At 44.7% G+C, this 12,388-nt stretch overlaps 1 protein-coding gene across 2 annotated transcripts in view; it reads right to left on the reverse strand.

Annotated features, from left to right (window-relative positions):
* Positions 1-12,388, reverse strand: part of COL9A3 (collagen type IX alpha 3 chain) — a 69,864-nt gene that overhangs the window by 32,525 nt on the left and 24,951 nt on the right. For both annotated transcript variants that reach the window (XM_081196204.1, XM_081196203.1), the window contains 5 exons: positions 11,967-12,020; positions 9,000-9,041; positions 6,308-6,364; positions 2,654-2,707; positions 259-312 (listed from right to left, as the gene is read on the reverse strand). In XM_081196204.1, coding sequence (XP_081052330.1) covers positions 259-312; positions 2,654-2,707; positions 6,308-6,364; positions 9,000-9,041; positions 11,967-12,020 — 261 coding nt within the window. The remainder of the gene's footprint in view (positions 1-258; positions 313-2,653; positions 2,708-6,307; positions 6,365-8,999; positions 9,042-11,966; positions 12,021-12,388) is intronic.

Genomic DNA, 12,388 nt, shown 5'->3' on the forward strand with positions numbered 1-12,388 from the left:
TTGATATCCCACCTTCACTCCCTTTAAGGAGTCTCAAAGTGGCTAACATTCTCCTTTCCCTTCCTCCCCCACAACAAACACTCTGTGAGGTGAGTGGGGCTGAGAGACTTCAAAGAAGTGTGACTGGCCCAAGGTCACCCAGCAGCTGCTTGTGGAGGAGCGGAGACGCGAACCCGGTTCCCCAGATTACATGACTACCGCTCTTAACCACTACACCACACTTATTTAAAAATAAATAAAAATGGTGGCCTATTTTACCTGCAAGCCAACAGTTCCTGGGGGTCCTGCAGGACCCGGGGGCCCTGGTGAACCCTGGAAGAAGAGAACAAGAAATGAATGGTGCAAGGTGTGTTGACAAGGTCTACAGAAACCCCTCCTGTGGCTTCCAGCAACAGGTATTTGAAAGCATCGCTCCCTTCAACTGTGGAGGAGGAGAACTGCCACCATGGCTGGTCAGCATTGAGAGCTCTCCTCCATAAAATTGTCTAATCCATTCAAGTTGGTGGCCACCACAGCTTCCAATGAGAGCAAACATCCAAGCAGGGACCTTCAACACCTAAAACACAGTGGTTTAAATGGCAGCAGAAGGTAATGGAATATGCAGAAATAGTCAAATTAACAGGGAAAATTCAACAACAGGGCAAGGAAACATTTCAAAAAGAATGGGAAAAAATTATGTTGTATATATGAAAGATGAGATGAAATAGTGAAACCAGTAGAATTGGAAATAAACCTCATAACGGGAAAGATTAAGAAAAGGGATGGATAATGAAAATAATAAGCAAAATGTATAAGGAAACTAATATAACAAACAGTAGTTGTACATGAAAACAGACAGACAACAAGAATTGTATAAACATGAGGACTTATTTGTTTATGGATATACTATGGACAAATAAATGAAAATGAATAACAATATACAAAATGGAAGAAAATAATGCGATAAAATTATATGTGACATAAAAAAACAGAAGAAGGAAGGAGGGAAGTCAGCTCTGAAGAGCAAGTATAAATGTAAAACGTAATACAATATGTGTATGTGGAGTATCCAATTGAAAAACTAATAAAGATTATTTAAAACAAAACAAAACAGTGGTCTTTCCGCTGCCACACACTTCCCTTCCTTGCAATTCATCTCTTTCCCAAGTAACATACTCCGACTTTGCTCCTGTATCCCACCATTTCTATGGAACGGGAGACAACCAGGGGAGGTATTCTAAGGAACTTTCCCCACCTCTGGATTGGGATACTGAAGTACTCTGCGCTCCCCCCCCCCAAATACAATTGCCACCCCCCCAATTGTGCCTTAACCTTAACATGGTGGAATCACGTGTCCCAAATAACATTGCTGTATACACATTGGCTACCAATTCAAGCCACGGGCCGGATTTAGAAGGCGATTGGGCTGGATCCGACCCGCTGGCCTTAGTTTGCCTACCCATGATTTAACCCTTGCCAACACCTGGATTGCTGTAGAAATTCTCTTGCAACCAAAACAGTGGCCTCATTACTGGACAGGAGTATCTTTTAGGAACAAAACCAGTCATCCAATGATCTGTAATATACTCACTCCCCAGAAAATTTACTAGAGACGGACAGATCTGTCCATTTAAGTTTCTTTCAGTTTTTCATTTTCCATTCTCCACATTTCCAAATCACTTTGCATTTATTATTAGTATTATTATTACTATTATTAAAAGTCCTCATGAAAATTCATCAGCATTTCAGTTTTCAGGTTTGTGAGCAATTTTGCCTAATAGACATGTTTCTGGAACATGTAATACACTTTCATGTGCTGCTTGCCTTGATATAGGCATTTACATGCACGCTTTGCAGAAATGCAAAATTCGCATACATCATTTGGACACATTGATTGGCTGGAGAACCGCACTGTAAAATCTGGCGAAGTGCAAATGTCAAAAGGTGGTGATGTTTTGGCGCACATATTACTGTTTCAAGAAAGTGCAAATTAAGTAGGTTAACCTTCAAATGCAAAACTGGATTTAATTTCTCTCGTATCCCTACTCAGCCCGCACAGTGTTACTCAGTACAGCTCATGCTTTGGGCTTCTAACACCTGAACGGGAGGATAATAGCACTGGCAGCCTTGTCCTCCAAAAATCTGCCTACACTGACTCATCATTTTTATAATTTGGCATTAACTAGCCGAATGTTGTTGAAGTGTGTATTTCAGGGATGAATATTTCAACTGCCCTGGGATTCTTACGTTCTCTACCCTCTCCTCTTCTTGGACTCAGCTACACTCATCAATTATAACATTATAAATGTGTTATAAAAAGTCACACCAGATGGCGCTATAGAGCAGAAATCTGAAGTCAACGATCATTTCCATTGTGAGCTTTTATAGCGTTTCTTTTCATAGTGGTTTTCTTTTTTATAGCTGTGTAGATCCAGCCCTTGACTGAACACTCTACACAGAAAAAATGTAACAATGCCTAACATCCAAGGCTGGGCATGGAACCTGATATGAAACAGCAATTTATTTTCTTAATTCATTCATCTCCCATCCCTTAAGCCTACTCCTCACAACACTGTTGATTCCAATCTATTCTGGCTGATCGACAGCTCGATTTCCTTGAAGCTTTCGCTGGGAACAAAATTGACCCTTAAGAAAAAAGGTGTGTTTGTGTTACCTTCTCGCCATCTTTGCCTACTTCTCCAGGCTCGCCTTTATAACCCGTATGCCCCTAAAAATAAAACCAGAGTAATCAGTATCCTATTACTGTAGGCATGTAGTTTGTTTGGGTCAAAAAGGTGCACAGACAGCTTTTAGAAAACCAAACTGTATTCAGTACAGTGGTATCTCTGGATGTGAACGGGATCCGTTCCGGAGCCCTGTTTGCATCCTGAAGCAAACGCAACCCGCGTCTGTGCATGCACCGGTCATGATTCGCCACTTCCGCGCATGCGTGTGATGCCATTTAGAGCATCTGCGCATGCGTGAGTGGCAAAACCCGGAAGTAACGCGCTCCATTACTTCCGGGTCACTGCAGAGCACAACCCGAAAATGCTTAACCCGAAACTACTTCAACCCAAGGTATGACTGTATATTCACTGAGAAACATTTCACAGAGTAATAGTGAGTATATACATGTTGTGTCAGGGAACCAGCCAGCAATAAATCACACAGATTAAGCAGTGGGGGAGGAAGCCGCTCAGCCACCTGGGGCGGCACGCCCAGGGGCGGGGCTAGCTGCCCGTAGGGGCAGAGTGAGGGCGGGACAAGCCACCCATAGGGGCAGGGCGTACCACGGAGCCTCCGGAGTCTGTCTGCCTCCTCCCACTCAGCCGCCCTACAACTGGGGGGAAGGCAGTGGGCGGACTGTTTGGGCAGCACAGAGCCTGCGGGCACCCAAGCCACCGCATCTCTCCCAGGAGAGGTGCATGGCTCGGGCGTGCTGCAGGCCCCACAGTGAGTGCTGCCCAGCATTTTGTCACCCCCCTCAGTGGTGACACCCAGGTTGGCCCACATTCACCACAACCCACAATAAAGTTAACTCTTTATTAGAACGAACAAGGCCTGTTCAAGGGTGCCAGGCCTAATGAGCACAGCAACTCTTCTCAGTAAGTCTTGCCTCTATGAGGCAGTTGTGGGGACTGAAGGCCCCTACCTTCCTATAGCTTAAGGTTACCAGATTTTTTTTTCAATGAATCCAGGGACACTTTTCAACTTCAATGGGTTTTGATTTGTAAATCCAGGGACTGTCCCCGGGAAACGGGGACGTCTGGTAACCTTACTATAGATGCCCAAGTCTCCTCCTCTTCTGGGTCCTTCCCAAGCAATCAGAGACTATGCTGGAATGGCTATTTCTGCTCCTCCCTCTTCATACCTCTCCTGGTCCTGGGAGACCAGGGAGAAGGGGAGCTTGTTGCAGCAGGAGGGGGAGACTCCCTGGCTTCTTCACCAGCCTGACTCATCTCTGCCTGGTGGCCTCCCTCCTCTCCTACTTCCGCCTTTGCTTCTGGACTTCTTTCTGCCACACTCTCCCAGCTCACTAAGCCCTGTTATCTCTTCAGCTTCCAACCCCTCCTCCTCCCAGTCTGCTCCCTCTTCTCCCTCTGACCATTCATCACTGTCCTACCACCAATCCCTGAGCTTTGAGCCTTCGTCCCTTGGGGGTTCCCCGGATGGTGCCACCCCCATCCCTCTGTGTCCAGCCTGTCTGCGACATCTCGGCACGCCATGAAAACATTTTTATTTTTCAGCAAGTATTTCTGGAGCATTAATTATATCCAGTTGCTTACGAGATACTCTGATGTTCATTTTCCCATTTCGTTCTGTTCTAAACCGCTTAGAAATTTATGGTTACATATAATTCATGTATAATTTAAATTAGTAAATTAATCATTTCTGCACAGATACAGTCTGTACAAACCCATCGGGGGGAAAGCCCAGTGCTTGGGAAACAAATAATTGGGTCCCTCTACCTGGGTGTTTCGAATCCCTGCGATGGGGTGAGCTCCCGTTGCTCAGTCCCTGCTCCTGCCAACCTAGCAGTTCGAAAGCACATCAAAGTGCAAGTAGATAAATAGGTACCGCTCTGGCGGGAAGGTAAACGGCGTTTCCGTGTGCTGTTCTGGTTCGCCAGAAGCGGCTTAGTCATGTTGGCCACATGACCCAGAAGCTGTCTGCGGACAAACGCTGGCTCCCTCGGTCTATAGAGTGAGATGAGCGCCGCAACCCCAGAGTCGGCCACGACTGGACCTAATGGTCAGGGGTCCCTTCAACTTTACCTGGCTGTTGTCTACACACTGACTAGCACTGACTCTCCAGGGCCTCAGACATTCCAAATCTGGAGATGCTAGGAATTCAATCTGGGATCTTCTGCATGTGAAACAGATGCTCTGCCACTGAGCTATGGCTCTTTCTCAACAAAAGCTTGCCCCGCCTTTTTCTCAAAACCTCCACACAAGGAGAATCCACAGCGGAATTCAATGTTACACTAAGGTGATCATTTCATCATTTTTGCTTGCTGGACAGAACAATCTCCCATCTCCTCCTACTGTGTGCTGACCCTCCCAGAGCAGATTTGATAGAGAGGAGAGAGGGGCAGTGCTCTTTTCCCGCCCCCTTAAAAAAATGTTTAGGGGTATTATTTTGACTCAAGAAAATCACCATTTTATAGTTCGTATCGGGGGGAAATAAATACAGTGGTACCTCTGGTTATGAACTTAATTTTTTCCGGAGGTCTGTTCTTAACCAGAAACTGTTCTTAACCTGAGGTACCACTGTAGCTAATGGGGCCTCCCACTGCCACCGCACTGCCGGCACACGATTTCTGTTCCCATCCTGAGGTAAAGTTCTTAACCTGAGGTACTACTTCTGGGTTAGCAGAATCTGTCACCCGAAGTGTTTGTAACCCGTGGTGTTTGTAACCCGAGGTACCACTGTACAGTAAATGGACAAAAGTACAAAGATTCACAAAATGTTTAGGGGTATGCGTACCCCTGCATAACCCCAGAAAAAAGCACTGGAGGGGGTTAGAGGTCCATTGCACTAGTGGGACTCTGTCTATGGCTACACAAACAAAACATTGCATTGTACATTCAATGCACCTGAGATCTTGCGTTTCTCCTACCCAGGTCAGGTGGCCATCTGTCATGGATGCTTCAGCTGAGACCCCTGAGCGACTAGATCAGTGGTTCTCAACCTATGGGTCCCAGATGTTGTTGGACTACAACTCCCATCATCCCTGACCACTGGTCATGCTGGCTAGGAATGATGGGAGTTGTAGTCCAACAACATCTGGGGACCCACAGGTTGAGAACCCCTGGACTAGATGATCGTCAGGGTCCTTTCCAATGCTACAATTCTGATTCAGTTTGGACCTGTTGAATATTCTATACCCCTCAAGAGCACTTTCCCACAAACTAATTTAATTCCAGAGATCAAAGCTCATTGCAGATCGATACTGCATCGTCTCACCACCTGCCATGGATGGACTTGGTCCTAGAGATATCCCCACCTCCTTAATGATGTTGTGGGTGGGCATATGCTAAGATCACCACTGGCACTTGCTTCTACATACACCTTCTGGGAGGGGAAAGTGTGGATAACCAAATTAAGGGGAGGGTTTTCAAATGTGGGTTGTTACATCACCCACCCTTATAGACAACAGGATCTAGAATCCATCTAGATTGCAAGCAGTGTGTTGAAGATGAGCATGTATGATTCTGTATCTAGGAAACCTACTTATCTGGGCTGCAGTTGGGTTATGCAGCCTGTGTTTCTCTTTACATTACGTTAGGCAATGGCTACTCTAAGTTCACCAAAGAGCATTCCTCACCTTGAATCCTGGTATCCCTGGTGGTCCTGGAGGGCCAGGTGGACAGACAGCTGGACACTGTACTCAAAACAAATGGGAAATATAATATAAATATAACACACAACCAGATTCAACCAGAACAAAAATAATTAATCCACGAGGGGAGAAGGCAGTGATATTAACAAGCCTGGAAATTTCTGTTACTGTGTTTCATGGACAATATTCAACTCTAGATCGCTGGTGGTTAAGGGAAATTCAGGATTTGGTGAAACTGGTTAAGCCGATTGCTTATTACAACATTTCAGCAATTTGTTTGTTTTTTAAATAAAACAACAACAAGTCTGCATTTCTTTGTTACAAGAGTCACAATGCATCAAATAGCAGTTTTGCACAATGTGGGGATGTTACATCCAACTAAGGTTTACTCAGAGTAAACCCACTGAAATTAATGGGCCTAAGTTCTTTTCATCAATACCAATGGGATTACTTGAAGTAGGACTAGCACTGGTTAACCCACTGTCTCAGTTTTTCTACTGAGTGAAATTAAATGTGTTTTTTTTTTTAAAAGAAATACAATGGACGAATAAAGTGTAAGGAACTGTACAAAAGCAGGAGAAAGGCTGTGCCACGCCTTTAGCTGTAAAATGGGTCAAGGCAGAGGTTTCCTGTGAGGAACCACTGTTGTGGCTGTTTCTGAGCAACAGGGATTTGCTCTTCCTGGGAAACACCAGGGAATGCAGTTCTGTAATACAGTCATACCTCATGTTACGTTTGCTTCATGTTACGTTCCTTCAGGATACGACCTGTGGCGACCCGGAAGTACCAGAAAGGGTTACTTCTGGGTTTTGCCACTTGCGCATGCGCAGACATGCAAAATGACGTCATGCACATGCGCAGAAGCGGCAAATCACAACCCATGTGTGCGCAGATGCGCCGCTGCAGGTTGCGCTCTTTTCATGTTGCGAAAGGGCCTCCGGAATGGATCCCGTTCGCAACCAGAGGTACCACTGTAATAATAATAGATTATTATTAAATCCTACCCTAACTCACTATGATGGGATGCGGGTGGCACTGTGGGTTAAACCACAGAGCCTAGGACTTGCTGATCAGAAGGTCAGCGGTTCGAATCCTTGTGATGGGGTGAGCTCCCGTTGCTCGGCCCCTGCTCCTGCCAACCTAGCAGTTCGAAAGCACGTCAAAGTGCAAGTAGATAAATAGGTACTGTTCCGGCGGGAAGGTAAACGGCGTTTCCATGCGCTGCTCTGGTTCGCCAGAAGTGGCTTTGTCATGGTGGCCACATGATCCGGAAGCTGTACGTTGGCTCCCTTGGCCAATAAAGCGAGATGAGCGCCGCAACCCCAGAGTCGGCCACGACTGGGCCTAATGGTAAGGGGTCCCTTTACCTTTAACTCACTATGGCTTCTAAGAACAGTAGCTTGGGGCAGCTTTGGCCAGCCTGGTGTCCTTCAAATGTGTTGGACTACAACTCCCATCAGCCCCTGCCAGCTGCAGTTCAACACATCTGGAGGGCACCAGGTTGGTGAAGCCTTGTGTCCTGGGATACCTCAAAAAGTAAAGTCCTTTCCCCTCCCCCTCTTGCCCCCAGCCATGGTCTTCTTCAGCCTCAACTTATCTTAGTTCAGAGTCAATGGAAATTGGGAGAGAGATGTTAATGGTAGTTTCTTTACAAATCCACGGGACTTAAAGCAAGATATTTTCCTTGGTATTTCACCCCTTCAAAAAAAGTAATAATAATGTCATTTCACAGCAAGGTTATAATTTTCTATTAGCTTCTATAGGATGCTCTTTTGAAAATGGAAAAGAAGGGAGGGGAACGCTGTCATTTCCCATCCAACCTCTAAAAAGGTTTTCCAATAAGGCGGTTCAAGGAAATTATTAGCTTCTCCTTGAGGACTCCAATTAGAAAATGAAGGGAACTGTCATAACAACAGATGCGGAGCGCTGAAATGTCACTTTGCCGACTCGCATTAATGTCATGTTTGTTTCAACGCAAAGAATCAAGACTTTCTTGTGCGTGCTCAAAGCCCACAGAACAAACAGCTGCCCTGCCCATGGAAACAAGGTGCTGTTGTCAACCACGGACCAAATTTGACCATTCCTATTTCAAAGGCATGAACAAAAGCGATGATTTAAACGAAGAGGAAGAAGATGCTTGTGATTTGATGAAGCCGTCGGCACCAGTTGTGCAGAACCAGTGCTCACCACCAGGGCATTCTTTGTGTATTTATTTATATGCCACTACATCACAAGTATTTGTCAAAGCTGTTTACAAAGGTTAATAAAAAAAAAGAACATGCAATAAAAGCGCAAGGACTTTTAATAGCTTGTATGGAGAAACAGAAAGGTTTTCTGCAGGCATTTAAAAATTGGCATCACTCAATTGTAATTCTTATTTTTTTTACAATTAGGGATTGTAAACAAACAAGCAAACAAAACCACCCTGAAAGTCATTTCCAAAGAGAATAAAACAGAATTATCAGTAAAAACCAGTAAAACATTCAAAGGATTGTCTACACAAAAATCTTTTTAGCAGGCGCCAAAAAGCGTACAGTGAATGCGCCTGCCTGGTGTCAACAGGCAGGGAATTCCAGAGTGTAAGTTCTGTCACACTAAAAGATATATAGAGCTTAAGCATTTGTGCAGTTGGAAAATAACTCAGACAGTTTGATAGGTGTGTAAAAGGAAACAGTACCTGAAGGTCTCCATTGCCGTCGGGCATAACTCCAGGAATACCCTGCAACAAAGAGTGTGGGTTTTAAATATGTCGCCAATACATGCCAAGGGTAACAAAGAATATATTTGAATTCAGACAGGCTGCAAGCCGCTTTTATTGTGTTCCGTTTGAGTGTCTAATCAGCTCTGAACAATTTGTAATTTTTATTTGGAAGATTCAAGAGCTGGAAATAATAAAAACTGCATTTTATTTATTTATATCCTGCCTTTCTCCCAGTCGGGACCCAAGATAGCTCTCAGCACAAATGAAAAATAACATTATTATTATTACAGTTACAGATAGGTAGCCGTGTTGGTCTGCCATAGTCAAAATAAAAAAAAATCCTTCCAGTAGCACCTTAAAGACCAACTAAGTTAGTTCTTGGTATGAGCTTTCGTGAAGTGTGCATGCACACGAAAGCTCATACCAAGAACTGACTTAGTTGGTCTTTAAGGTGCTACTGGAAGGAATTTTTTTATTTTGATTATTATTATTGTTATTATTATTATTTAAAAAACCAGCACTGAAACCCCTAAAAATGATGGAAAGGAAACAATATACAACACCCAATCTCAGAAGACTTTCACAACAGCCAGTTGATGGCCAAAACTGCCAGTGAAAAAAGGCAGGGGGGGGCAATCTAGCCTTCCATGGGAGGTATTTCCACAATCTTGGAGCAGCCACCAAGAAGGCCCTGCCTCAGGTCCTCACCAAACGTACCTGTGGAATAGGACCAAGCGATATATGGTTTTCAACATTGTGATGTATCACTAGCTAAACATCACAACATACCGATATATCACAATGTCTGAAATAAGGACGGAGCTTGGTAGAGGCGATGTCTGGCTTCACGGTTTTCCCCACATTGTGATTTTTGCATAGCGCGCACACACATGCACGATTCGTGATATATTGCCAGGTCAAAAATTATGAAACCAATATCACCATATGGACTGAGAGCCAGTGTGGTGTAGTGGTTAAGAGCGGTAGACTTGTAATCTGGTGAACCGGGTTTGCTTCCCCGCTCCTCCACAAGCAGCTGCTGGGTGACCTTGTGCCAATCACACTTCTCTGAAGTCTCTCAGCCCCACTCACCTCACAGAGTGTTTGTTGTGGGGGAGGAAGGGAAAGGAGAATGTTAGCCGCTTTGAGACTCCTTCGGGTCGTGATAAAGCGGGATATCAAATCCAAACTCTTCTTCAAACCGCTTTTGGACAATACAGGATATTGATACATCACTCAGCCCTACCATGGGGGTGGCAGGACTGAGAGAATGGCGTCCTCAGAAGATCTCAAAGCCTGGGCAGGCTCATAGAGGGAGATACATTCCTTCAGTGAGCTTGGACCCAAGCTATAAGGGCTTTGTAGGTCATAACCATGTCTCCGAATTGTGACCAGACTCGCAGTCAGTGCAGCTGTAGCTAACCAAGTGTTTCTGTTCTCACTGTAACCAGAGAACTGGCCACTGCAGCTTTGACCCACTGAAATTTCCAAACGTTTTTCGAAGGAAGTCCCAGTTAGAGTAATAGTAATCCAAATGGGGCATAAGTTGTCAGGAGCTTGTCCTACTCTCGAGTACGACTCTGGCAGAGACACATGCCTGACTGGCATGTTCTCTCCCTCCTGGTCGATTGTTCGGGAGCTTCAAAAGCTTTCTTCTGCCCGAACATCACAGCACCCGATGCTAATTAATAATAATAATAATAATAATAATAATAATAATAATAATAATAATAATAATAATAATAATAATTTATTTATACCCCGACCATCTGGCTGGGTCCCCCCAGCCACTCTGGGCGACTTCCAACAAAACACTAAAATACAATAACCTATTAAACATTAAAAGCTTCCCTAAACAGGGCTGCCAACAGACATCAGCACACTTAGGGATCCGCAGAGTTTCGCAACTTGCGTGACAGACCTCAGTAACTGAGCATTTTGGCTAATCTTCTTTATTTACATATAAACACACACGGAGCACTGCAACATGGCTCCCTCTCTCCCTAGCATCAGGCAGCAAAGAGAGAAAAAGAACAAAGGACAATAGTCCCACTTCACGGAACACAGTAACACAAACATCCTGTCTCCGTCACTTCCCACTTTGTGGAGTCAAAACATACAACGTCATGTGAAAGACAAAAAATCCCATGACTGCAGCCATGGAGCAGGAATTCTAACACATAAGTAAGGCGGTGTATTATCGTGGCACGTCAGACATCTCCAGGAATGGACCATTTTACTCACTGCCCTGCTCAGCAGGCTAATGCAATCCAGCCCATAGTCAACTCATCTGAAGTCAGTCTAAGCACGCCAGATCTTACTAGGCTGCAAGAAAAAATAATGGCTCCAAAAGACAAGTCACATGCTACGAGGGGTGCTTGACCTTTCAAATAAGTGCCACATTTTCCCGTGTATAACATCGTCTGTCCTCTCGCCGACAGAAGCCGCCAATCGCCCGCCCAATTGCCACATCGACAGCCAATCAACTCCAGCACTTGCCACAGCCACCAATAACACACCCAATAGCCGCTGACAATCGCCGGCTCACAGCAGGAACCAATCAAACATCTTGTCCCCCCTTTAGGACTATCCATGTATAAGACGACCTCCACTTTTTAGCATAACTTTTAAAGAAAAAAAACACTAGTCTTATACACAGAAAGGTACGGTACTTTTTCACCTCACCCGAAGCACAGGGCAATCTGTGCCTCCATTCCATTATTGTGTTAGTATTCACTGAACAGCACTAATGTGCATTGAAGTGCATTACAATTTTTCATCGGCTGTCAGCAGCAAAAGCTATCGCTTTCCTGAACATAATGCTATTGCTAAAGAACGGGCATCCCTTGTGGGTTCCCCTGAAAGGATACAGTGATGGGCAGCTGAGCCGGCAATTTTCCCCAAGTGCAATAGCATGATCTGAAAAAAAAAATCTAAACTTACTGGTGGTCCTGGGGGTCCCGGTGGTCCAGCAAAACCAGGAAGTCCAGCTGGTCCCTAAACAGAATGAGAAATAGCAAAGGTTTCAGTGCAGGTACAGCCTATTTATATTTGGGGAGAAATGATTTCCAGCTTGCAGATCTGGGAGAAGATTTTGAAGAATCAGAGGTTAGACATAAAGGCACCCCAAATTTATGAAATCCCATCAACATGCAAATTGTGGGTAGCCTCCATGGCACTCAATAAATCTTAAAAAGGTTTCTGATTCTTGAAAATGAGGAGAGGATTTGTCCTGCAAAACTCTGGGGGAATGGATTAGCAATGATTTTATGACACAGTGCAAAGAATGCGCACTGTGGTGGGTTTCAAACAAGCCAGCAGTTACCAAATAAGATCTATTTAAATTAATGCACCTAGGTTAGTCA

The sequence above is a fragment of the Podarcis bocagei genome (assembly GCF_964188305.1).
Source record: "Podarcis bocagei genome assembly, chromosome: 5".
NCBI lineage: Eukaryota > Metazoa > Chordata > Lepidosauria > Squamata > Lacertidae > Podarcis > Podarcis bocagei.